The 25,389-nt window shown below is 39.8% G+C and overlaps 1 protein-coding gene across 1 annotated transcript in view; it reads left to right on the top strand.

Moving 5' to 3' along the window:
* The first annotated feature begins 3,319 nt into the window (after nucleotides 1-3,319).
* Nucleotides 3,320-25,389, top strand: part of LOC127788717 (DNA repair protein recA homolog 2, mitochondrial) — a 39,889-nt gene continuing 17,819 nt past the window's right edge. The window contains exons 1-2 of the mRNA XM_052317311.1: nucleotides 3,320-3,555; nucleotides 21,690-21,907. Of these exons, the coding sequence (XP_052173271.1) occupies nucleotides 3,441-3,555; nucleotides 21,690-21,907 (333 nt within the window). The 5' untranslated portion in view covers nucleotides 3,320-3,440. The remainder of the gene's footprint in view (nucleotides 3,556-21,689; nucleotides 21,908-25,389) is intronic.

The raw sequence follows: 25,389 nt of genomic DNA, 5'->3' as shown, positions 1-25,389 counted from the left end.
CATGAAAATCGATACCCCGATGTTATGAAAATACATGCCATGCACCAACTCGTTTTAAAAGTAAAAATAGTTGATGCAATAAATCACATGATAGATATGCATATGATGTCACAATGTACATAAGTGAAACACCTTTGCAAAACAACCCGGGGTTCAGGAGGGTATAACTGCTCACTAGAACCGGTCCGATCACGTAGATCATAAGCTCGGGAGGGTAAAATCACTCACCAGAACTCTCCATACACACTTCAAATCATATTTAAGACAAGACAAAACTAGAGTCAAACCACTCACCTCAAATCGAAAATGTTCGGATTTCGCCTCGAAAAACGTGTCACGCCTCAAAATTCGTGCAACCCTTATTTCCAATTCACCAATTGTCTCCTATCCACCATTGGGACTTTAGAAATTAATATTTATATTTTTCCTCAATTTTCTCTATTTTTCTTTATTTTTAAACCTTTATTACTTTCGAAAATTCATAAAAAATACCTAATATCAAGTTTTACCAAATATTTTTCTATGAAAATTCCTAAAATAATTTTAAAAAATTACAAAATTAAAATCAAGGACAAAACCTACCTCACGCGCCACCCAGAGGCTCGGTGAGTGAGGCCCATGCGCAGTTGGTTCCGGTCGTTTTCTCCGGCTATGGCAGCTTTCCGGCGACTTCCTTTGGCAAAAACGACCACGGGGCCTTGAAGATCTCGATGAGGTGATCTTGATAGAACCCTCAAATGGCCGAAACACCCATCAGAGGACGCCTTAAACGGCGGTCGCAGTCCGGTCGAGCCCGACTTTCCGGCGAACTCACGAAAACCCCTCTATTTTTATACCAAATGACTCCAAATGCTCCAGAAACAATCCTCAACGCCCAAGGAACAAAAGCCCTTTATCCTAGAAGCTCGATTCAACCTAAAACTTAGAGAAATTTCACTCGATTTTAAATTTGAACCCTCGGCCAAGAACCCTATTTTATACTCGATTTTGACCCGATTCCCCATCAAATTTGGCTCGTTCTTATCCCTTAAACCCAAATCCATCCTCCAAACCAATAGAAAAGCCCCAAATCACGAGCCTAAGCCTTCGAAAGATTCGGCCAAATTGGAAATCTCTCCCACCATTAAAACCGGTCACCTCAATGTTTTTTCCGGCCAATGGTGAGTCCCTACAGCTTCATCATTGACTGAAGCTAGCCTAGCACCTCCCAGGTGACCTTCCCGATGTTCCCAGGCGGCTGGCCGGCGGCCACAGTGCGGCCGGTCGGATTCACACTATGCAATTTTTGAAAAATTGCATTTTAGCCCCTAGCCAAATTTTAATTGCATTTTCTCCCAACCTTTGATACCCCTAGACTTTCTAACACTTCCACTACTGCTCATAAGTTCCATATTCTTCATTTTCTTCAAAAACTTCTGAAGAACTTGCTATTTCGACCTCCTTCGGATAATTTACAAAATCTGCACTTTTGCCCGAATGTCCCAAATTATATGTTTTTGACTTCAAACCTTCGAAAATCTCTTGATTTTGTCGAATGTCGCTTATTTGGACAATTTTGAACTTTATTGGCTTGCTTGACATAGTCCCTCACCTTTTGTTTATGTTTTGAGTATTGCACTTAGGCCCGAAACTATTGTAAATTCCATTTTCAACCTCATATTTTTTGAAAATTCTCTTAATATTAAATACTAGATATTACAATTATTATGTTAAAATATTTGAAAATAATTTAATTAAATCATTTAAAAAAATAATATATCTTCAAATTTCTCATAATGAAAACCTCCCATGTATTGTGCAAATTAATTATTCTCCCTCAACAATTATAGGGTTTAACATAATTATCATTACTAGCTAATTTTCTCTTTATCCAGATTATTCTCTCAAGTAGTATTTGTTAACTAAGATATAGATTGAAAAAAGTGGGATATGGAAAGTATCTCAGATAAAAGTGATTTTTATTATATTTGTTAAATTTATTTGTAAATAAGTCATGTGACTTATTATTTTGAACTTTCTAGATAAATTTACTTCTCCTCCATTTTCAAATAAGTTATCTTGAACCTTATAAATAAGTTATCTTGATACAAACTTATCTTACTCATTTTAACAAATACTACCTCAATATATATGAGATGAACCAAACTAAGATTATTTCTCTCCAATTATGAACCTAACACGATAACATGGTGGTAGTCAGCAATTGTAGTTTACCATCACCACTAATTCTTTAATTTTTAAAATATTTTTGCTTATACAAATGAGTGAGCAATAAGAGATAAAGAGGAAATACAAAAAGCATTTTGGATATTTATAGAAAAAATAAGTCATTTGTTTATGAAAGAGAAAGTAATATACACTTAATAACCCCAATTGAGATTTTTATCATTTTGTCCCCCTTTTTATACCAACTTGAAGAGAGGTTTTATGTGTAATTTAATCTAAAAAAATTATCATTACTTTCTAAAATTGTTCATTGGATTATTTGTTATTAACTTTTGTCAAATTAGATGGTTGCATGATGTGTTCTTTTTTTTTTTATTCAAATATATGAAATTGGGTTTTGTATGATTTTCTATCGTTATCATTTGAGTTTAAGGAATAAATAGATTTATGACACTATTAAAGCCTAGTAAGGGTCTAAAAATTATCGTGGACAATTTATAGATTGTAAATTGTTGAGAAATTTATATTTTGATTTATAAAGAAAATAATTTTAAAAAATATATTTTTGATAAACTTAGTTTATTGATAATTTTTAAAATATTTTATATATTCATAAATTTAAAAACTTTATATTCACATATATATTTCAAAATGGTTGACTATCCACTTTGGTGGATCAAGAAATTTAAAACTTATAAATGTATATATTTTTTTTAAATCAGTGAACTTCAGCTTTATATATTTTTATATATTTCAAAACTGAAAAAGTAGTGCCTGAGGGCGTAGATCAATTAGTAAAGAAAGAATCGTTGGGATGTTACTCTTTGAGTTTTTAGGTTCCGTGTTCGAACCCTGACCAAGAGATAATTTAACAAGTAAGGAGTCACATTGAAAATGAAAAATGCTTGTTGCCCTCATGTTTGCGATTATGTTAAGGGTCGAAACTTACTTACTGGATTTCCTAATTTACCTCTCTTATTAAAATTGTGGGGTCGAATAGTGAGGGCGTTTGTGATTGTGTGTTAATAAAAAAAAATGAAAAATACAATTTTACATTAATCAATGTTAAATATTTAAGAAAATATTTTAAAAAATCGAATTAAAAATTAATTATGGTTAATACGAAGAGAGGGAACAGACCTAATTTGATCCCCCCATTAGTACTTCTATGCATCGCGAGAGAGAGAGAGAGCAAAGAGCTTTGCAGAACACAGCGATGTCGCACTCGAGTTGGAAAGCACAGGGAAGGGCGTGAAAGTGAGAACAGGGCAAGAATGATGGCTAGGCGATCTCTGTTTCTTGAATTCCTTCCCTTCAATGCCTCGAGAACACCGCGCCGTACCTGTGTTGGGACTCTCGCTACTGGATCCCGCCGTTTTCTCTCTTCGGGTAATCCCAACTACCTTCATTCCTTTCAATGCGATTTCAGTGTTCGCGAGCTTATATAATGTATGCATGCGTGCGTGCATATGTGCGTTTTGGGCGATATTTGATTCCTTTTAGTTTAAGCCCTTTTGAGGGGTTCTGGTTATTTCTTTAGCTTCTCGTGATTTGCAACGAAAGGGCTGTGTTTGGTGCTTGGATTTGTTTGGGGAAGAGGGATAAGTAGGAACTGGAAAGCGGTGGATTGGAGCTGAATTTCTATGTTTCTTTGGGGTCACAAAATTACGAGAAAGTAAAAATAAAATAGATATTTGTCCCCAAAGTTCATCCTTTTGGTTTGTTATACTTGAAAGGAATTTCATTTTCCTTCCCCTGACAAATCCCAGCTGTTGGGAAAAACCTCGCACACAGAGCACTGGTTAGTCCACCTAACAAGCGAAAGCAAGCACAAAGCTATATATATAAACAGCAAAATCAAAAGGATTAGAACAATACTTCCCTTGGTTGAAGGATAAGGATTCCAAGGCTCAGTCGTCCAATACCACACAAGGTAACACCAAGGATCGGATTCCAAACTGAAGCTAAACACCCAGCCCAAAACCCCTTTCGGTGAGATACCTGGAAAACCTAACTGATGAACCCACAAAAGGCAAAGCTCACAAAGAACGAAGGCAACACTCGGCTCCTCTCTTCCTGTCTCTCTTGCTCTCTGTTTTTCCCACACTTAAACCCTAGATAACAACGAGTATATATAGCCATCAAACCAGCAAAAAATCCGCCTGAAAGAGGGATAACAAAACCTGGATTATAGGATGGATAATACTCAAAGGATGACGACGAAAACACGGAGCAATCTGAAATCGCCATAACAGATGGATAGGGTTTCGAATTGCAACAGGAAAGGGGATAAGAGAGAATCGGCCGAACGAGCAAAGGGGAGAGAGAGCAGATTAGGTCAACCAACAGCTTATATATGGGCGTCTCACTGAGGCTTTGGGCTGGGCCAAAATATGGCCTGAGCTGCTTGGGCCAGGCTTGGCCCAAACCCCCTCAAATAAGGCCACATAGCTTCTTTTGGGCCATCTCCTTTTTGGGCTGCCATTTGTGTGGATTGGACATTTGGTTTGCTATCAATCCTGGGCCCTAAGGCCTATGATAGATTAGCCCACATCATAGCCTTGGGCTTAGTTAGGGAGAAAAAACCAACACCAGCTCCAGGATAACAACCTTTAACTTGTTTCAACTAAAAATAAAAATAAAGTGAATTACATCCAGTCCCTTAAGGTTTAGAGAGCTTAAAAATAAGAACTGCTCATTTGGCATACCCGAGATCCAGACTCAAGCCTGTGTCAGGACCTCGTCTCCTGATGGTGGAATCTCTCCTTACGAGAGATGAATTAGGGTCGGAGAAAGGTAGGGAGAAGGAGAAGGTAGGGAGAACAGAGGATTTGGAGGGAGAGAAGTCGAGGAGAGAGAAAGTGAGTCTGATTCTGTTATGGAAATTCGTTCACACTTTCTCATTCAATCGGGAGGCTTTATAGTTCCTCCTTATCGCCAATCTAGGCTGTTACAACTCTTACAAAAGCTAACAACTATAACTACTGCTAACAGTTTTTTAACCACCTACTAACAGCCTCTAACCACTAACTGCTATCAGCTCTACACATCAAAAGACCAATTTACCCTTGGTTTTTTATCGGGTCCTGACAGCCTGCTGATTAGGTGAGGTCTCCCACCACAACCTTGGCTGCATTGGCCTTGGGCCTATCTTTTCGAAATATGATATGATTTTTGTTTTATTTGTAAGTAAGATTATACCAGTCGGACCTATTGAGAGAGCAACTAAGACTCTTAAAACTCAAACTCGAGACCTCGGGCTCACTAGGCGCTAGCAGCTACCTCTAGGTTACAACTCCGGTGATATATAATGTTGGAAAATCTTTGGAGCCATAGATAAATTGATAATTTTTATTCCAAATTTGTAAGTAACAAACTTATCATGTTTTTGATCATTTCAGAAAATGAATTCATAAATTCAACAGATTTTGAGTTATAACTTTAGCTTAGAAAAGTTATATGTTTAATTCTAATTTACATTTTTATACATTATAGTTTCTGACGTTTTGAATAACTTCAGAATTTAAGATTTATAAATTAAAGTTCACACTCTCCTAGTTTTAGTCCTCAATCTGATGGTAGTGAAGATACCTTTGCTCTTGGATTTAATCACTAAATCTTGCTAAAATGTAATGTTACAAGAAAAAAAAAAGGCTGACATGAAAAATTGTCCACCAACTCAGCCAAAAAAAAAAAAAAGGAGAAAGTTCGCTAAGCTTTAGTGAGCCTCTTCTCTGCAACATGATATTTAATTGCCCATTATTGAATATGAAGTTTGGTACGACACTTTTTGGGCCCCCTACTTGTTGCATTTGGTTTGTCCTGGTTATGGTGCATATGCTTATTTAGTATCTTCTTAAATATACTGCCAAATGATGCACTACCTGTCTTGCTTTATAAATTGAACATATTGCTTTAATAGTTAGTTAGGATTTTCTCCCATTTTTCTATAAGCAAATTGCAAATAGATGTATTCCTGGAATGTAATACGACACTGCCTGGAGATAATATTTGTTCACCTTTTGATTCAATTCTGCTATTTTCTATTTAAAATAAATTCTTGAATGTGATACAATTATACACAACAAATACAATAATAACAACAATAAACTTTAATCCCACTACATGGGCTTCCTCCCACAGGCTACATGAATGTAGGGTAAATTTTTAATAGGCTTCCTCCCATAGAGTACAGGATGTAATTGTCATGAACCTAGGGTTTAGCCTAGGATTGGAATGACAATCGAAAGGAGCTGATGAATAGAATCAAGAACAGAATGCTGGAGAGGAAGAAATGGACAGCAATGGGGAAAGAATGTAGAGAGAAATGAGGGAGAGAAAATGAGAGGGAGATTGTAGAGAATTGTAGAGAGAGAATTAGAAATTCATTTAATCAATTCAAGCATGAAATCTCTTCACTTACAATTGGCCTTTTTATAGGCATAGCTAAATGCTTAACTAATTTCTAACAACATTCTAACAGCACCCATGTGCTTCTAACAACTTGTAAAATATCTCTAACTAGCTATTATACCCTATTACAATAATGCCCCTTTATTATTCCTATTGTTATGACAATTTCCCCACCTTGAAAGGTTTCTTGTCCCCAAGAAACTTATTACAACCAAGCCACTGTTTCTTCATCCAATGCCCAACTTCACCCATTGGTTTCTTCTTCGCTTTTCCTTTTTCTTATCTTGTTTTTTCCTTTTCTTTTGCTTTCTCTTTTCTTTCTCATCAGCAGCAACAACATTACATCTTGCTACCACACCAATAAAAACATGAATAAGCAAAACAAAAAGGGTCTCAGTCCCTTCAACAAAGAATACCTTCCCTTTCTTCCTTTCATCTTGTTCCGCTTTATCTTTCTGCGTCCTCCATTGCTCTAGATTAGAAACATATTGATCCAGCCCCAATATCTGTGTAGATTGAGGGTCATTTAGTCAAATTTTCTTGATCCAATGCTATTCCATTTCCCACAAACTTCTGATCCGAAACACCCCCAAATCCTTCAGCCCATGCACTAGCTAGCTAGGGTAATGAGTTGGCATCTTCCTTGTCAATTTCACCTAAACCGGTATGCTTTTTCTGCTCAACATTGGAGGTGAGCAATGAATTTGCTTCCCGCCCCCTCAATTTCTCCTTCAATGGTTCTATTTTAAGGAATTAATCTTTGTTAAAACTCTCGCGATAGTCATCGAAATATTCTACCGGAAAGTTGTAATGATACTTTTTAATCATTATCATTGCAAACTCCTGCAGCTTCTCTCGGAACATACGACCGAATTCCTCTCACGTTTCATGAATCCCACTGCTTGCTCCCTTGTCAATTTGACTACACACATTATCCAACCTTTCCCAAACTTGATTCTTCTGAATAAACTGCTCCTGACTCTTCTTGTTACCAGCTGAAATTGCAGCCTGTCACGGGACCATTATGTAAATAAAGAGCATTCTATAGTAGAAGGGCAAGGGGTATAGCTGTAATAAGTAATAGATGGGCAGTTATAGCACATGGCTGCTTTAATTCAAATGTAACCCAAATAGTGGCGCCAAGGCTGAAAGTATATAACCAACCTTCGCCACTAGGAGAAGTATCTTTTTGGCAATACAATTGAATCGCTCTTTCCCTCCAAACTTTTCTAATTCTCCCTCTCTTTCTCTCTCTCATCCTCTTATTCTTTATGTTCTTCTATCTTACCAATTCTCACACAATTCAATCAGAATTGTGAGAGAATTCGCCTTGTCAGAACTACAATCTGACAATTTGGTATCAAAGCACCATCTTGGGCAATCAAGTAAGGAATGGCTGACGGAACTCGAATGAAGCAGATGGAGTTGCAGCTTCATCAGGTTTCGACAACGATTGGCGAGATCCAGAGTAGGATGGAATCGTTGGAGAAATCAGTGGATCGACGAATTGATGGCGCAGTGAATGTGTGGCGTGAAGAGAGCAGATTGCAGGCGGCCAGATTGGAAGAACAAATGAGGGAGCAAGGACAGGCCCTCAGAGATCAGATGCAACAGTTTGTTCTGATGCTCACTCGACAAACTTAGGTTCGTATTTCACTTGAGTTTCCTACGAGAGATAGATTGGAGCCAATCCTGCATAGACCAAGCGGTATTGGCCGATTGGAGGGATCGACAAAATTGGAGGTGGAACCACAGGCAATGGAGGAGAATTTAGAAGTTCGGCGGCAAGGCCAGGGATTTGGATCACACCAGAATGGTCCTCATTTGCCTAAGATGGAGATACCATTGTTTGATGGTCATAATCCGAGGTGGTGGACGAGGCGTTGTGCGAGGCTGTTCAGTTTGCACAATGTGACCGAAGCTCAGAGAGTTATGCTGGCGGTAGCCTACTTGAACAATGAAGGAGATGCTTGGTTTCAAGGTTGGAGTGGAGTAAGGGAAATCTGTTCGTGGGAAGAATTTGTGAAAGGATTGTGTGAACGGTTTGGAGAGAAGGGAATGTTGGATGTGGTCAAAGAATTCAACAAATTAAGGCAAGGCGGATCAGTGCAGGCCTATCAACAGAGATTTGAAGAGTTGAAGGCTTTGATGTTGCTCTCCAATCCCACCTTAACTGAGGGATACTTCGTATCAAGCTTCATAAGCGGCTTGAACGAAGAGGTCCGTCCTATAGTCAAAATGTTTCGACCCAAGACTGTTCAGTAAGCTGTGGAGTGTGCCAAACTTCAAGAGTTGACGGTGGAGGCTTTGGTCAAGAAACAGAGGGGTATAAATAGGGGATGGTAGGCAACACCCTTGCAAGCAAATAACAGAGGATGGGGAAGGAATGGAGGAACTGTGGGATCTGGAAGCAAGGGATTACCAGCCTTACCTGCACCTCCCCAATCGATACAAGGAAATTTGACGGAACAGAGGCGATTGGCAGGCCTTTGTTTTAGGCGTGGAGACAAGTACACACCTGGGCACCAATGTAAAAGGTAGCTGTTGCTTCTAGAAGGGGCGGAAGAAGTGGGAGAAGAAGAGGATGGGGACGTTGTGGAAGAAGAAGGAGAAGATGGGAAGGTGGAGATATCCCTGCATGCCTTAAGGGGAGTGGTGACTAACAAAATCATTAAGGTGGAAGGGAAGGCGAGAGATAACTGTCTAATGATTTTGATTGATAGTGGAAGCACTCATAGCTTCCTAGACGAAGGGTTAGCGAGGAGATTGAAATGCAACCTCACGGGGACACAGCCCTTGGCGGTGACAGTAGCTAATGGCCAGAAAGTTCTATGCAAATCTGCCTGCGTGGGTTTTTGTTGGTAGATACAGGGTGGAGATTTTGAGGCTGATCTGCGCCTACTTAAGTTAGGCGGATGTGACATGGTCTTAGGGGTTGATTGGATGAGGGAAGTCAGCCCCATTTGTTTTGACTTTTAACAAGATGGAGGTAACATTTGAGAAATGGGGTAAGAGGATGACCCTCATTGGCAGTACAGAAGTAGGGACTTGTAAAATGATTTCAGGCAAAAAGTTACACAAATTACTCAAGAGTGAGTGGATGCAAGTAGCCCAGCTCTTTTCGGTACAGGCTATAGAAGGGAAAGAATACGCAGCAGACGAAGGAGTTATGTTGCATTCAGTGGAGACCAAAACAACTCCTTGGGAGGTAGCTCAACTCGACTCTCTTAATCTACTCTTAGATGAATTTGAGGACTTGTTTGAGGAGCCTAAGTCTCTACCACCCCCATGACCCATAGACCACGCTATCAATCTCAAAACCAATGCAGAACCAGTCAATATCCATTCATACAGATATCCCCCAAAACAGAAGGTTGAAATTGAACGCATGATTAAAGACATGCTCAGTACTTCTGTTATACAACTAAGCACCAGCCCTTATGCCTCTCCTTTGTTATTAGTAAAAAAGAAAGATGGCAGTTGACGGTTTTGCATCGATTATCACCAACTCAACTCTCTCACCATCAAAAAATAAATTCCCAATACCCATCATCGAAGACCTATTAGATGAACTACATGGAGCCAAGGTTTTCTCTAAACTTGACCTCCGATCCGGTACCACCAAATTAGAATGCACCCCAATGATATCTACAAAACTGCATTTAGAACCCACCAAGGGCATTATGAATTCTTGGTAATGTCCTTCGGTTTGACTAACGCTCCAGCCACCTTCCAAGCCCTTATGAATAAAGTATTTGAGCCCTACTTACGCCAATTTATTCTGGTTTTCTTTAACGACATTCTAGTATACAACCCCACTTTTGCCACACACCTGGAGCACTTAAGAGCTACTCTACAAGTCCTCCGATTCAATAAGTTGTATATTAAGAAGTCTAAATATGCGTTTGCACAATCACATGTGGAGTATCTCGGCCATATCATTTCTGAGGCAGGTGTCAGTACAGATCCGCAGAAGATAGCCACCATGATTGCTTAGCCTAGGCTCCTTAATGTGAAAGCTCTTCGTGGATTCTTGGGTCTCATTGGCTACTACCGTCGATTTGTCAAGGACTATGGCACCCTCAGTAGACCACTAATTGAGTTGCTGAAGAAAGAAGGATTCCATTGGAATGAGAAGGCGAAGGAGGCATTTGAACGTTTGAAAGTTGCTATGAGTAAGGTACCGACTCTGAGCCTACCTGATTTTAACTAGCCCTTTGTATTATAAACTGATGCTAGTGACAGTGGAGTGGGGGTAATCCTGACGCAAGGTGGCAGGCCATTGGCCTTCATTAACCAGGCCTTAGCCCATAAACATTTAGGCCTCAATGTGTATGATAAAGAGCTCTTAGCGGTGCTAATAGCTGTAGAGAAGTGGCGACACTACCTGGAAGGAGGGCGGTTCATCATAAAAACCGACCATGAAAGCCTTAAGTTTCTGTTACAACAGAAGCTTCACACTCATCTCCAGAGAAAGGGAATGTCCAAGTTGATGGGACTCGACTATGTGATTCAATATCAGTGAGGTCAGGAGAATAAAGCAGCTGATGCTCTATCTCGGTGTGTGGAGGAAGGAGCTTCAACGGCCATCACTGCAATTACTCTGGATTGGTTCTGGGAAGTAACGACCAGCTACACACAAGGAGATTGGATTAAGGACTTGATGGAACAAATGGTCCTAAATCCTGACAGCAAACCAGGTTATTCTTTGCGGAATGGGGTGCTGAGATATAAGGACAGAATCATAATTGGAGACGATGAAACGCTCAAGCAAAGGATCTTAGAAGCACTACATGACTCTCCTGTGGGAGGTCATTCCGGAATACACTACACTTACAGCAATGTTAGACAACTATTCTTCTGGTCAGGATTAAGGAGAAAAGTAATGGAGTATGTGAAGGGCTATGACACGTGTAATCACTGTAAGCATGAAAACATTCACCCCCCAGGCTTACTACAACCCTTACCAGTGCCTGACCAAGCATGGACTCATATCAGTATGGATTTTATCGAAGGGATGCCAAAATCTGAAGGAAAGGATTGTGTGTTAGTAGTGGTAGATCGCATGACCAAATATGCCCACTTCTTGGGTTTATCTCACCCCTTTATGGCACAGGAGGTGGCCAGGGTTTCTTTGGATCATGTGGGCAAGTTACATGGGCTGCCTCAGGTGATAGTGTCAGACAGAGATAAAGTATTTACCAGTATTCTGTGGAAAGAACTAATGAAGTCTCTTGGAACACAGCTACACATGTCCTCTTCTTATCATTCGGAAACAGATGGTTAAACCGAAAGGACAAGCCAGTGTCTTGAGACATACTTAAAGTGTGTGTGCCTAACAAATCCTACCGGGTGGCACAAATGGCTTTCATTAGCTCAATGGTGGTACAATACTACCTATCACTCCTCACTCAAGATGACCCCGTTTGAAGCTTTATATGGATACCAACCCCTGCTCTTACCCTTGGGTGGAAAACGCAACCATGTAGTGATGGTGGACGACTATTTAGCTCAGCGGCAACAGATATTACAGACTCTGAGAGAAGAGCTCGCCAATGCCCAGAATAGAATGAAACAATATGCGGACAGAAAGAGGAGTGAAAGAGTTTTTGCGGTCGGAGACCTAGTATACTTGAAACTACAGCAAGCCCAGTTGAAGACTATGTCCCCCAGATCAATCACTAAGCTGAGCCCCAAATTCTATGGACCCTACGAAGTGTTAGCCAAGGTAGGCCAAGTGGCTTATAGGCTCAAATTGGCCGAGGGGTCTCTCATCCATCCTGTCTCCCATGTATCACTCCTCAAACCCTCACCCTGCACAAATGCAGTTAGTTCCGTCCTACCATTCGTAACCCAACCCGCTCAACAAGAACCGGAGCCCATCGCTATAGTGGACAGGAGAATAATCTACAAGTACCAAATCCCTATAATCGAGGTCCTGTGTAACACCCTGCATCGCATGGGAGCGTCGCTATAAGGGAATCCTCGAGAATCTGTTTTTTTTTTTAAGTTCATCACGCGCGGTGCTTCAAGAACAATCGTCACATGCAGATAAGATCCCGGAAGAATCCAGTCTTGTCTATTTAACTAACAAGATCAATAATCTCATAACTAAACGAGACATAGTACAATGCAACAGATACTTTAACATCAAAATACTGTGGTTCTTACATAGTATTTCCACAACAAAATACGTAATACAGACCACCAAATGATAACAACGTTTCCATACAATTGTTCATACATAACCAAAATACATACTAAAGCCTCCAAACAGATATAACGACTATCAAACTAAACATTGTTGACCCTCAACTGGCCATGTCCTCCCCCTCGCAGCAGTCCCTAGCTAGAACGTAGAATGTTCTAGGGGCATAACTCATGTTAGATGATAAAACATCTAAGTGATGGCATGAAACAGTTTACGGAATGCATGAAAGACATACGAGCATGGCATATACAGATAACAACAATGACAACAACACGTCTAACTTGAGAAATCTCCTTGTCATACTCAACCTCCCGTGGAAAATCCATTCCATACACCGTTGGGGTTGATCTTGCCGCGACATACTTAATCCTCGAGTGCCCTACCGTGTCACTTGGATTAACCTTGTCCGATTCTCAAGAAGACCCCATCCCGTCCCCCAAGGACATAACCACGACACGAAAACCAATACCCCGATGATATGAAAATCACACGCCATGCATCGATTCTTTTATAAGTAAAAACAGTTGATGCAATATACCACATATTCAATATGCATACGATGTCACAAGTACATAAGTAAAATGCCTATGTATAAAATCCCGAGTTCTGGAGGGTATAACCGCTCACCGGAACCGATTCAATCACATGCAACCTAAGCTTGGGAGGGTAAAACCGCTCATCTGAACTCACTATATGCCAAGACAAGGTAAGACTAGAATCAAACCACTTACCTCGAACGTATTTGGATCGCCTCGATCCTCGTGTACTGCCTCAATTTGCGTCCCAAATCACAAACACTTGAACTTATACTCAACCTTGAGCCATGATACTCCCTAAACATCATATTTAATTAAGGAAGCATTAAAATCCATTTTCCTCAATTTTTTCATAATTTTCTTTATTTTCTCCCAATTTTCATCTCGATAATTCCAAAATAATTATCTCTTCAAACATTTTTCCAAATTTTCCAACATGATAAATCCTAAAATAAATCAATAAAAATACTGGAAGAAAAATTACAAAAATACCCCTACTCACGCTCCACCTTCTTCATCAATTTTTTGGCCGCTGCCGACGACTCTGATGGCCAAAACAACGACACCCCCTTGAAGCCCTTGATGAATTGATCTCAATGGCACTTGTTTTAGATCGAAAGGACATCGGAACAGCCTCCAAAATGGCAGTTGCAGGCGCGGCGTGGCGGACCGCCTTGCTTTTCTAATCAGGCTTTGAACAGCCTCTAAATGCATACCAAACCTCACCAAATTCTCCAGAATCACTCCCCTTGATGCAAGGATCAAAAGCCCTCTATCCACTCTCTTCGATTCACACCAAAATGTGAGAAATTTGTGTGTTAATTTTCGGCCAAACCCTAGGCTATTTATAAGCATTTTTCGGCCAAATCTCAACCAATTAACGGCCAAGGCTTGGCCTCCAAGCTTACCACTGCTGTATACTACCTCCCCCAGGTCTCCCTCGGCTGTCCCATCGCCGAAAACGGCGGCCACGTGCGGTTGAAAGCGGCGGCCGACTTTTGTGTTCACACTGCAGGTTTGTTTCCCGGTCAACAGCTATACCGAAAACTGTTCCTGATCCCACTTCTTTTTTTGCCTAAAATCATAACTCGTATTACTCGTCAACATCATTACATTTCTCTTAATCATCTAGGATCTAGGGCAGTGTTCAAAAACGCGCTAGGCGCTAGTCGGGCGCCTAGGCGGGGCCTAGGCGGCGACTAGGAAAAATGATTTTTTTTTTTTTTTTTTCTAAAAACCTTTTGATGTAATTTGATATTATTTTCAGGTAAATCAAAGTTGAAAAGACAAGTGAAATAATGGAATTAAGACTCAAAAAATAAACTATTATATTAGTTATAAGTTCAAGAAGATAGAAGTAGCAATAATACAACATAAACCATATCCGAAGAATCTAAGTCTAACTATGTAATTGGTCTTCTTCCTCTCCATATTCTTCCAATACACGATCTTCATCGGACTCAAAATCAAATTCATTGATTTCTTGCTCATCTTCTTCTTCTGATTGAAAATCATCTTCATGAAGCTCTCTCATCCTAGAACTTCTTCGAGCTTGAAGCATCTCGTTTGCTCCCGATGCTTCACCAACCACTTCCCAAGTGAGCCCTGTACCAGGCTCAACTTCTTCATCATCTTCTCCATCAACGATCCATCCTTGTGCATTACTAGCAAGTAGCACATCAACATTCCTTTCCTTCTCCCTTTTGTGCTTGTTCATCAATTTCGCATTAAATTGAACATAGACTAGATTGTTCAATCGATTCACGTCTAGTCTATTTCTTTTCTTCGTATGTATCTACATAAATAAAATGAAAGCAATATCAATATAAATGATAACTGAATAAGGATAACTAATTGATAATAAATAAATATAATTCATATATACACTAACCCCTTCAAAAGTGCTCCAATTTCTTTCACAACCGGATGAACTAGTGGTTAACGAGAGAATCTTTCTCGCCATTCGTTGCAAGTTTGGAGTTTGATTTCCATAAGTCATCCACCATGTAACTACATAGGTCAAACAAGTATAAAGTAAACAAATTTAATTTATACACTAATACACAATAGAAAGGATTAAAAGAATTTTATACCTGGATTATAATTGTCATCATTTTTCGCACACCCTTGAGTTGCCCACGATTTTCCAAAAGCTCCATCTTTACGAGTATACTTTGGCAACTCAACATTTATAACATGGCCTTGCAATTCACCATCATAATGATAAAACATCTCCACACAGTTAAAAAGCCCATCCATCACTTCATTATCAAGTTGTATATCCATATCCTTGAAAAAGTAGTAGGGATTCAAAAGGTAAGCTGCAAAATGTAGTGGACTATCTAGCCTATCTTTTACCCTTGCTTCAATAATCTCCATAATAGGCTTATAGTTCTTTTCAAGATTATTTAAGGCCTCCTTAATATCTTCCTTTGCTTGCTTAATCTCTCCACATAAAAAGCCCATAGAAGGCTTTCTATCCGCATCAACAATTCGAAGCACCTTCACCAAAGGTGCAAAAACTTTAAGGCATATAGTCACACCATTCCAAAAAGCAATGCTCATCACAGTAGCATAGGCTGCTTTCCCTTTAACAATCTTTGACCATTTGCACTCCTCCCATTCGGAGCTGGTAAACATTGCCCTCAATTGGGCCTTTTTCTCCATCAAACTCTGTAAAGTCAAGAAAGCAGAAGCGAATCTAGTAACTCCTGGTCTCACTATATCCCTCTTCTTCGTAAATGACCTCATTAAGGACAAGATCTTATGGTGTGCATAAATGAAGATTGTGAAACTCTTGGCCTGATCAATGACTTTCTTATACTTCGACAGTTTTCCAATACTTTCAAGCATCAAATTGATGGTGTGAGTAGCACATGAGGTCCAAAAGATATTTGGCCTCTTCACCTTCAATAATTTTGCCGCTCCCATATTATTGGCAGCATTGTCGGTTACTACTTGGATGACGTTTTGTGGCCCAACTTGCTCAATGCATTTATCCACATACTCAAAGATAAGTTCACTTGTATGTGCTTCATCTGAAGACTCTCTAGAAGAAAGGAAAGCAGTACCTGCATTAGAATTAACACATAGGTTCATGATGCTCCTCCTTTTTCTATCTGTCCAAGCATCTGTCATAATGGAGCACCCAGTTCGTGCCCACTCTTCTTCATGCTTCTTCAATAACTCTTTTATTCTGTCAACTTCCCCCTTTAATAGTGGTTCCTTCAATTGGTATTGACTGGGAAGTTTGAAGCCCGGCCCAAATTGACCAACCGCCTCAACAAACAATTTGAAGCTATCATTGTCAATCGCATTGAAAGGTATACCAGCTTCATACACCCATCTAGCACAATATTCACGAACAGACTGTGTTCTCTCTTTAAATAGTGCTTCACTAATAGTTTGTTGCCTTTGGCTCATTCTCGCACTCAAACAAGTTTCAGGGCTGATGGAGCTTGCAAACTTATCGATAGGGCCAAGAGTACGGGACGTTTTTCTGCTACCTAACTCTTGCAATTCATCTTCATCATCCCCTTCCACTCTTTCGGAGATATTAACAGTTGATCTCATCAAATCTTCCTCCTTCTTCTTATTTTTCCTCTTATTCTTTGCCTCGGCAATAGCATTCTTACATTTGGCTTGATCAGTTGGAGAAGATTTTGGACATGCAGAAACATTTCCAGAAATGTGGCCAATGTGTTCTTTTACTCTGTAAACACCTCCAGACATAATTTTACCACACAACTTACATTTAATTTTATCCATATTTTTCGGATCAATTAACATTCCATACTCCCATCCAACATCATTTGACTTCCTTTTAAGAATTGAGGAGGCCTCGGACGATGCTCCCGTACTTCCAGTCCTATCCGAATCATTCATTTCACTTCCTGACTCCTGTTTTTCCCTAAGTATTGAATAATTTCAATAATATACATTAAAATTTAACTAAAATTCATCAAATGAAATGAAATCAGCTGCTGCTTGAAGCAGCAAGCTGACGCAGCAAGCTTGCTTGCTGCTTCAACGAGCAGCAAGCAAGCAATATGCAAGCGAGCCATGAGTAGCTTTGCGTTGCTGCTTGCTGCTGAGTTGCTGCAGAAAGGCAAGCTTGCGTTGGCGGAGGAAGATGGATGGTTGGATACATACCGCAGCAAGACGCGAACGGCGACGAGAGAGAACGACCAACAGGCAACAGGTGAGGTCGGCAGCAACGAGAGAGCAAGACCAAGAGAAGAGATCAATGGCGGTGGCGAACAACCAAGAAGAGATCGAAGGCGAGAGAGAGAGAGAGAGGAGCCGCGATGAACACAACCAGAGAGAGAAAGGGAAAGGGGATCGGGAAATAGAGAAAGGGAGGGGGAAAAAAGGTTGGCCCAAGACGCGCACGACCTAGGTGGCCCAGGTCGTGCGCGACCCAGGCGGCCGCCCAGGCGGTTAGGCGCCGCCTGGTCCGCCTAGGCGGCGCCGCGAACCGATTAGTCGGCCATGGCGCATAGGGCTACCGAGTAGCCCTAAATCGATGCGGCCGGTTGCCGCTCAGCGCCTAGGCGGCCGCCTAGGCCGAATTTTCGAACACTGATCTAGGGTACTCCCTTCGGCTGATTCGATCGCTTAAGACTACAATAGTGATCCCTAAAGTCTCATTCTTTCCAAAATTTCAGTTATACCCTTTATCAAATACCATTTATACCCTTAAGGATTTCTCGGGTATTACATCCTGGTACGCTGGTCCACTCTCCACCCTGAAAACAACACTTGGGAATACCTTCCTGACCTCCTGAAACAGTTTTCGAGGGCAGTAGGACTTCTACAAATTACTTGAGGACAAGTAATGCTTCTAGCGGGGGGGGGGGGGGAATTGTCACGGGACTATTATGTAAATAAAGAGCATTCTATAGTAGAAGGGCAAGGGGTATAGCTGTAATAAGTAATAGATGGGCAGTTATAGCACATGGCTGCTTTAATTCGAATGTAACCCAAATAGTGGTGCCAAGGCTGGAAGTATATAACCAACCTTCGCCACTAGGAGAAGTATCTTTTTGGCAATACAATTGAATCACTCTTTCCCTCCAAACTTCTCTAATTCTCCCTCTCTTTCTCTCTCTCGTCCTCGCCCTTTTATTCTTTCTGTTCTTCTATCTTACCAATTCCCACGCAATTCAATCAGAATTGCGAGAGAATTCGCCTTGTTAGAACTACAACCTGACGCTGCATTCTTCTGCTGCCATTGAGGCCCCAATTGCCCCATGCTTCCACTGCTTTCCATGGGTTCTCGAGCAAAATTTTTCACTGAAAATGCAGCATTCTTATGTTGCAATTGAGACTCTAATGGTCTCATATATGCACTGCTCCCCTTGGCTGCCTTTTCACCAACAACATATTTTGAAGACCAAGGAGCTATATACATATTGCTCTTCTTCAAACAAGTTAACTCAAAATTCAAAGCCAAAATTAACCTTTGTTTCCCTTTGCTCACAGCCTCAAGCACCAACAACCAAAAAGCTGGATAAGCTGGAAGAGTCCACTTCTCACACGAAATCTGCCGAATCTGCTGCGCTACTCTGATCTACAACTGAGTTGCCAATTAAAGCTGACTAACACAATAGATAAACAGCCTCCAGAAAATCAATTGACTCCAAAATAGCTGCTATGCCTTCTCCTAATTAAGAATCGATCTCCTCTTAATACAACAACCTTGAATTCGTTGCATTGAATCGCTGCTATGAATCGCCTATCAAATTAATCAACTCTGCTACTCTGAATCACTAAAGATCTCAGTCGAATTCAACTTGTAGGTTTCGCCTAAGTCAAGACAGTTGCGGCTTATATCGTCGGACTGCTTCACTCTTCCAGAAAATCGATCAATGAGAATTGATTCTCGTTGCTTCAGTCGCTGGTTATGGGTCTGATTCTCTCTAGGTTAACTCTTACAGAATGGTCGGAATTCCTTTTGTGATCAAGGTGGGTAGCTCGCTTCATCCATTCGGTCAGAATTGCTTCTCGACCCAAAAATTGCAGCACCACTGTGCATTCGGATCCAGCGGCCACACTCACAGAATTCCGAACGGAATTCCCGATCAAGCCGCACCTGTAGGAAGCTTATCAGTCTGGGTCGGAATGGTCTTCCGGTCTGGTTGCAACCCTTTGGGCCGTTCGCTTCACCTTTGACGGACTCACACTCGCCTTGGACAATCGCAACCCCTTGGGCCGTCTGCTTCACCTTTGGTCACCCCTCCAATCACAACCTTTTGGGCCAAGGACCACTAGCAGATAGCTCCTTGAATTCGTCTGGGTTGCCGAGAATCGTGGCTGTATCTCACCTCCTCTATCACAGTCGAATTTGAAAATTCACAAACCTGACCGTCCTTCGAAGTCGCCTCCAGAAGTCGGCAACATGCTTGAGTTTCACAACCAAGCGTCACTGTCAGCTTCACCTCCAAAAATCGACACTTTTCCAATTTCGAATCGTTTGGCCTTGAGTCTGCTTCGGTGTTTGGAAGAGCCCATTGCAGCGGATTCTACGGTTGGAAATCTTCTAATTCAATTCGACTATAATTTCCAATCAACATGAAGAATCGACTCCTTACTCACTACAATCTTAACGACTAGCTGAGGATCACCGGTAGATGGTAGCTCCTTGAACCAGCCTGGGTCGCTAAAGATCGCAACGAAAATCAATCACAAAGGAGTTGTTGATAGCCATCGTACATTAACAACCAAGGAACGATGCTCTGATACCATTTGTCATGAACCTAGGGTTTAACCTAGGATTGGAATGACAATCGGAAGGAGCTGATGAATAGAATCAAGAACAAAATGCTGGAGAGGAATAAATGGACAACAATGGGGAAAGAATGTAGAGAGAAATGAGGGAGAGAAATAGAGAAAAAATGAGAGGGAGATTGTAGAGAGAGAATTAGAAATTCATTTAATCAATTCAAGCATGAAATCTCTCCACTGACAATTGGCCTTTTTATAGACATAACTAGATGCTTATCTAATTTCTAACAGCATCCTAACAGCACCCATGTGCTTCTAACAACTTGTAAAAGGGAAATTCTATTCGCAGCCATCAAAATTGCTCTCCACAGCTGCTCCCGCCAAAATTCACTAACATTTTCTAAATTTCCTATTTTACCCTCAACAACCCCACACAGCCACACCCATCTCTCTCACTCATCTCCCTCTCTCTCCCCGAATATACACACACACAAACACATCTATATATATATATATACATACACTCACACACACCTATATATATATATACACAGACATGGCTACGGCCATGGCAGCTGCCGCCAGCCACCATGGCCGCAGCCATGTCTGTGTATATATATATATAGGTGTGTGTGAGTGTATGTGTATATATATATATATAGATGTGTTTGTGTGTGTGTATATTCGGGGAGAGAGAGGGAGATGAGTGCGAGAGAGTGAGAGAGAGAGAGATGGGTGTGGCTATGTGGGGTTGTTGAGGGTAAAATAGGAAATTTAGAAAATGTTAGTGAATTTTGTCGGGAGAGCAATTTTGATGGCTGCGAATAGAATTTCCCCTTGTAAAATATCTCTAACTAACTATTATATCCTATTATAGTAATATCTCTTTATTACTTCTAGGGTCATGACAGTAATTTCCATACTTGAGGAACAGTAGGATTTTGTGTTAGATCTAAGGGGCTCTGATGTAAGGTACTTTTATACGTTGTTTGTATCATAAGTTACAGAATTGCTTCTTGTGCTCTAGATTAGTATAGTTCCTTTAACTTAAATATCAGTAACTGCATGGTTTTGTTAATTATTCTGATGGGTGGATCATCAAGCTGATGTAGAATTGTTAATTATCCTCGTATTGTGTTACAACATGTAACTTGAACAAAAAAGGAATATGTCATTTAAAAAGAATGGTAATGTAGAGTAGGAGACTTTCGACACTGTTGGGTGTTGTTTTGATTAGATGGATGCAGCCTTATCCCACATACAATGAATTATGCCCATGATGCATGGTCAGTGATTGAAATTTGAAATGCGTGAAGGCAAATCAAATGTGATTTATCAAATTGGTTTATGATTCTGTTCTTATTGGATTAGCGTGTCTTTTTAGGCACAGTAAACAACCAGTTTGTGTGGTACAATTTGAAGTTCTGTGAAAAAACAAAAATAAATATTACGCTTCTTTAGATGATTTGTTGATGATGAATTGATGCTCAAACCATCCAAGTAATCAACATTGTGCTCATTTAGAGTGCTGTATCTGTCAATTATACTCTGTGAGACTATGGTTGACCGAGTTTATCATTTGTCTTCCACTAGTGGGTCAATCTTATTTATTGACTTAATTTTTCTATTGCTTCCAGCTAAAGTTTTAGAATTTGAAGGTGATGAGCTTCCTGATGATGCTAGAGCAACTGAAAAAGATACTGCATTACGCTTAGCTCTCTCGAGGCTTTCGGGTGATTTTGGCAAAGAGTCTATGTTGTCATTGCAGCGCTTCTTTGGTTCAAGATGTTTGCCTGTGATATCTACAGGTTCATTGAAGCTTGATGTAGCTCTTGGGATTGGAGGATTACCAAAGGTGACTTCCTGAAACAATGATGCTATCCTTCTCCTCATCCGGGGTAAACAAGAAGAATCTGCTCCTTTGGAGTAAATTAGCACACCTTGTTCTGGAATTCCCCCTGATAATAAGATCATTAAATTATTTGACCTCGAGTTACATGGACTCTGTATTTGTATGTGTGTTCAGCCATCTGACGTTCTTGAACCTTTAAACCTGATGCAAAACCAACAAAAGAAGAACAAATTCAAAGTATGGATTTCAGAAATTATCAAATCTATATCAAATCAATATCAAAGCGAATCTCAAATATGTCCAAGAAAGGTTTATATAGGCAACTAATCATACTCTAGTTAGGACTCCAATGGAACATAATAAGTAAAAGATTAACTAGGAGACAGACAAAAGAAATAAATAAATAGTACTAATTCCTATATTTACATCTAGAGTAATATTTCCCAAAACATTTGCTTCCATGCCTCCAATCAATACCTCACTGAGTTATACATCCAGAACTTGGGTGCTATATGCAGATGTGTTGTCAACATTTAAATTTCATGTAGCTTGTTTAATATTCTGAAATAAAATATTGTGTTATTTCGAATGACTCAAAATTAAATGGAATGTAAAGAAAGAATGAAATTTTATCTCCCGATAATGTTGATTTTCTTTTTCTTGCTATAAGATGCAAGCTTTCTTTTTCTTCAAAGACCAGTAAAAGTAGAGCATGCAAGTATCTGATTGGGTGCAAGTTTTATATTCATATCCCATACCCTCACCCCTGTCATATACAGTGGACACTGGTGCAGAAGGGAGGAAAGAAGAGCTCAATCTCACTGGAACTTTGGCTGTAAAGCTGGATTTTATTGCCCTGACCAATAGAACTGGATCCTGACTACATGTGCTGCTCTGTTTACCTTTCTTGTGAAAATGAAAACTGTATGAAAATAAAGATGTTCTCTAGTTTTTGGTTCTGAAAATAGAGAAAACAAAAACACAAAAATCGTAACCAAATAGGTCTGAAGCTTTGCAAATTTTCAGTTAACATATTTCAATGCTGTGATCTTGCTTTAGTTTCTCTATTTGCAACTGGCCAGTGTGGTAGTGGTAAATGTGAAGTTAAACTGTTCTGGGACTATGAGAGCCTATGAGAAGAGGCATGAGAAGAATAGCAAAGTTGAGTCTTCCTAGCTACAAGTTTCTGGTTAGTCCTTAGAATTACAAGATTGTCCAATCTATCTTCTTTTTCTTCTTTGTGACTGGCAGCAACCTGTCACGACCCCAAGGATTCCCGAGGCTATAATTGTCATTATAATAGTAGTTAGTTTACACGCATGTCATGATCCACGTAGCAAGAGGGAGTGATATAGTAATTAAATGTAATAGGAAGGGAGGAATAGCAAATTAGTAGAATATGCTATAAGGTGGGGTACAAAGTCTGTTGCTGCTGTGGGCAGGTTGTACTTCTCAATTAGATATAGCTGTGGGCAGGTTGTACTTCCCCATGGGCGGTTACCGCACATGGGGAAGAGAACCCAGCTATATATACAGCTGATTCCTTCCACTGACGGATATGGAAATTATTCTAACAAATTCTAAATATTCTCTCTCTCTCTCTCCCTAATTTCTCTTTCTATCCTTCCTCCTTTCTCCTTCGAACAGCTCGCTGGTCGAAGGAATTACAGGTCAGTTCCTTGGGAGCTGTCAATGCATTACTATATTGTACTCCAGGTTGCTGAGAATAGTTGTACTTCTCAATTAGATAGGTTTGAACAGCCTATAAATAGGTTAAGGTAGTTAGAGAATGGATGTTTTGGAATGATAATTGAATTCAATACTCCCTCTCATCAACTCTCTTTCAAATTCTCTCCTGTTTTCCTCTGCTTTCTCTCTAATCTCTCATTTTCTCTGCTCTGTTTGCAACTCTCCCTCATCTCTGTCTCTTATCTTCCCCATTTCTGTCCAATTCTCCCTCCAATCCTTCTGTTCTTGGTCCTAATTCCCTTGGATTCTTCTGATTTCCAATCTAAACCCTAGATTAAACCGTAGGTACATGACACAACCATAGAAATCAACCAACCTTATGGGCCATAAATCCACCACCTAGCTGTTGCAGTAGCCCCATTGCCGCCATCACTCCCAGTGCCATTGTCACCATCAAAAGCTTCATAAAAAATAGTCACTATTATCAAATCTTCTGTTCAACTCCTGTCAACTGTGCATTCTTACCTGGAATTTAAATATTTCATCCAATTCCAAGTGTGTTTCCTCTGGTTTCAAGTTCTTCAACTAATTGTAAAGACAGCTTTGAGGTACATTGTTTTCTTGGTGGCATGTTATAGAATCAATCAACCCTATTTTCAGTTGTTCAGTGTGCAACTAAGGTTTGTAGTTCTAGTGGTTCAAGAAATTTCTGTGGGTTTCTTGTAAAAATTTTGTGTTGGAAAATGATTTAAATTAAGTAAAAGATTTAAACTAAGTACATTAGTTTAAATTAATGAGTTGGAAACCCAATTGACTTGGCCTCCCAAAAGACATTCCTTAAGACATAAGTTAACTAGAAAAGTTATACGTTAACTAGGATGTCCAAAGGACAATTATAAATTAGGAAGGCATCCCAAAAGACATGCATAAATTAAGCTGTCCAAAAGATTTTCCTTCAAATATTAAAACATTCATAATGAAAATACCTATATACACTATTATAGATTGAGCTTCTAGAAAAGAGGCCGAGAAGTACTTGGTTCCCATCAGTTAGTGCAAAACTGTGAAGGAACGGGATTGAATTCAATCTAAGTTGAATCTTGGGAATAGAGATGCCGGACTATCTTCAAGCTGTGAGGGAATGGGAGGCTCTGACTATCTTCTAGCGTCTTTGTTCCTCTTAGCAAGAGATTTGACATTTGACCGTTTCGCTTTTCTAACAGTTTGGTTGTTCATGTGAAAGATTCTGTTTTCCTTTTGACAAGGGCGGACCGAAGGGGCAAACAATTACAGTTTTACCAATCATCTTATGGGTTTTTTAATAGTTAATAATTTTTTATAAATGATAAAATAGTGTTGAATCTTAAAAACAACATTAACTAGAAAAGTGCTCTGTCAATGCCCTTTTTATAGTAACTCGATTGTTAAAGTAGTTTTTTTCAGTTATTAGGCAAACATATATAACAATACTAAAAATGCTTCTCAAATTTTCTGTGGCCAAACGCTAGACTGCTTTATATTGAAGGTGATTCTCACAACAATAGAAATTTTACAACAATGCCAAATAGGCACTACGTGAAGAGAAGTGATATATAGAGAAACTCTGTTTTCATGGAAAGTTACATTATTTTGAGCTGTATAAAACATCCAGTGATTTTAGATAATTAAGGGCTTTGTGGAATTGTACTTGTAAAAAAGAAAGGACTTTATGGAACTGTACAAACATGGATATGGCAAGGGTTAATTTGGTAGTTGACATTCTACAGTCTTCGAGGACAAAGTAATCTTCAATTTAT

The sequence above is a fragment of the Diospyros lotus genome, chromosome 13, assembly GCF_014633365.1.
Source record: "Diospyros lotus cultivar Yz01 chromosome 13, ASM1463336v1, whole genome shotgun sequence".
In the NCBI taxonomy this organism is placed as follows: Eukaryota; Viridiplantae; Streptophyta; class Magnoliopsida; order Ericales; family Ebenaceae; genus Diospyros; species Diospyros lotus.
This window is presented reverse-complemented; position numbering and strand designations above follow the sequence as displayed.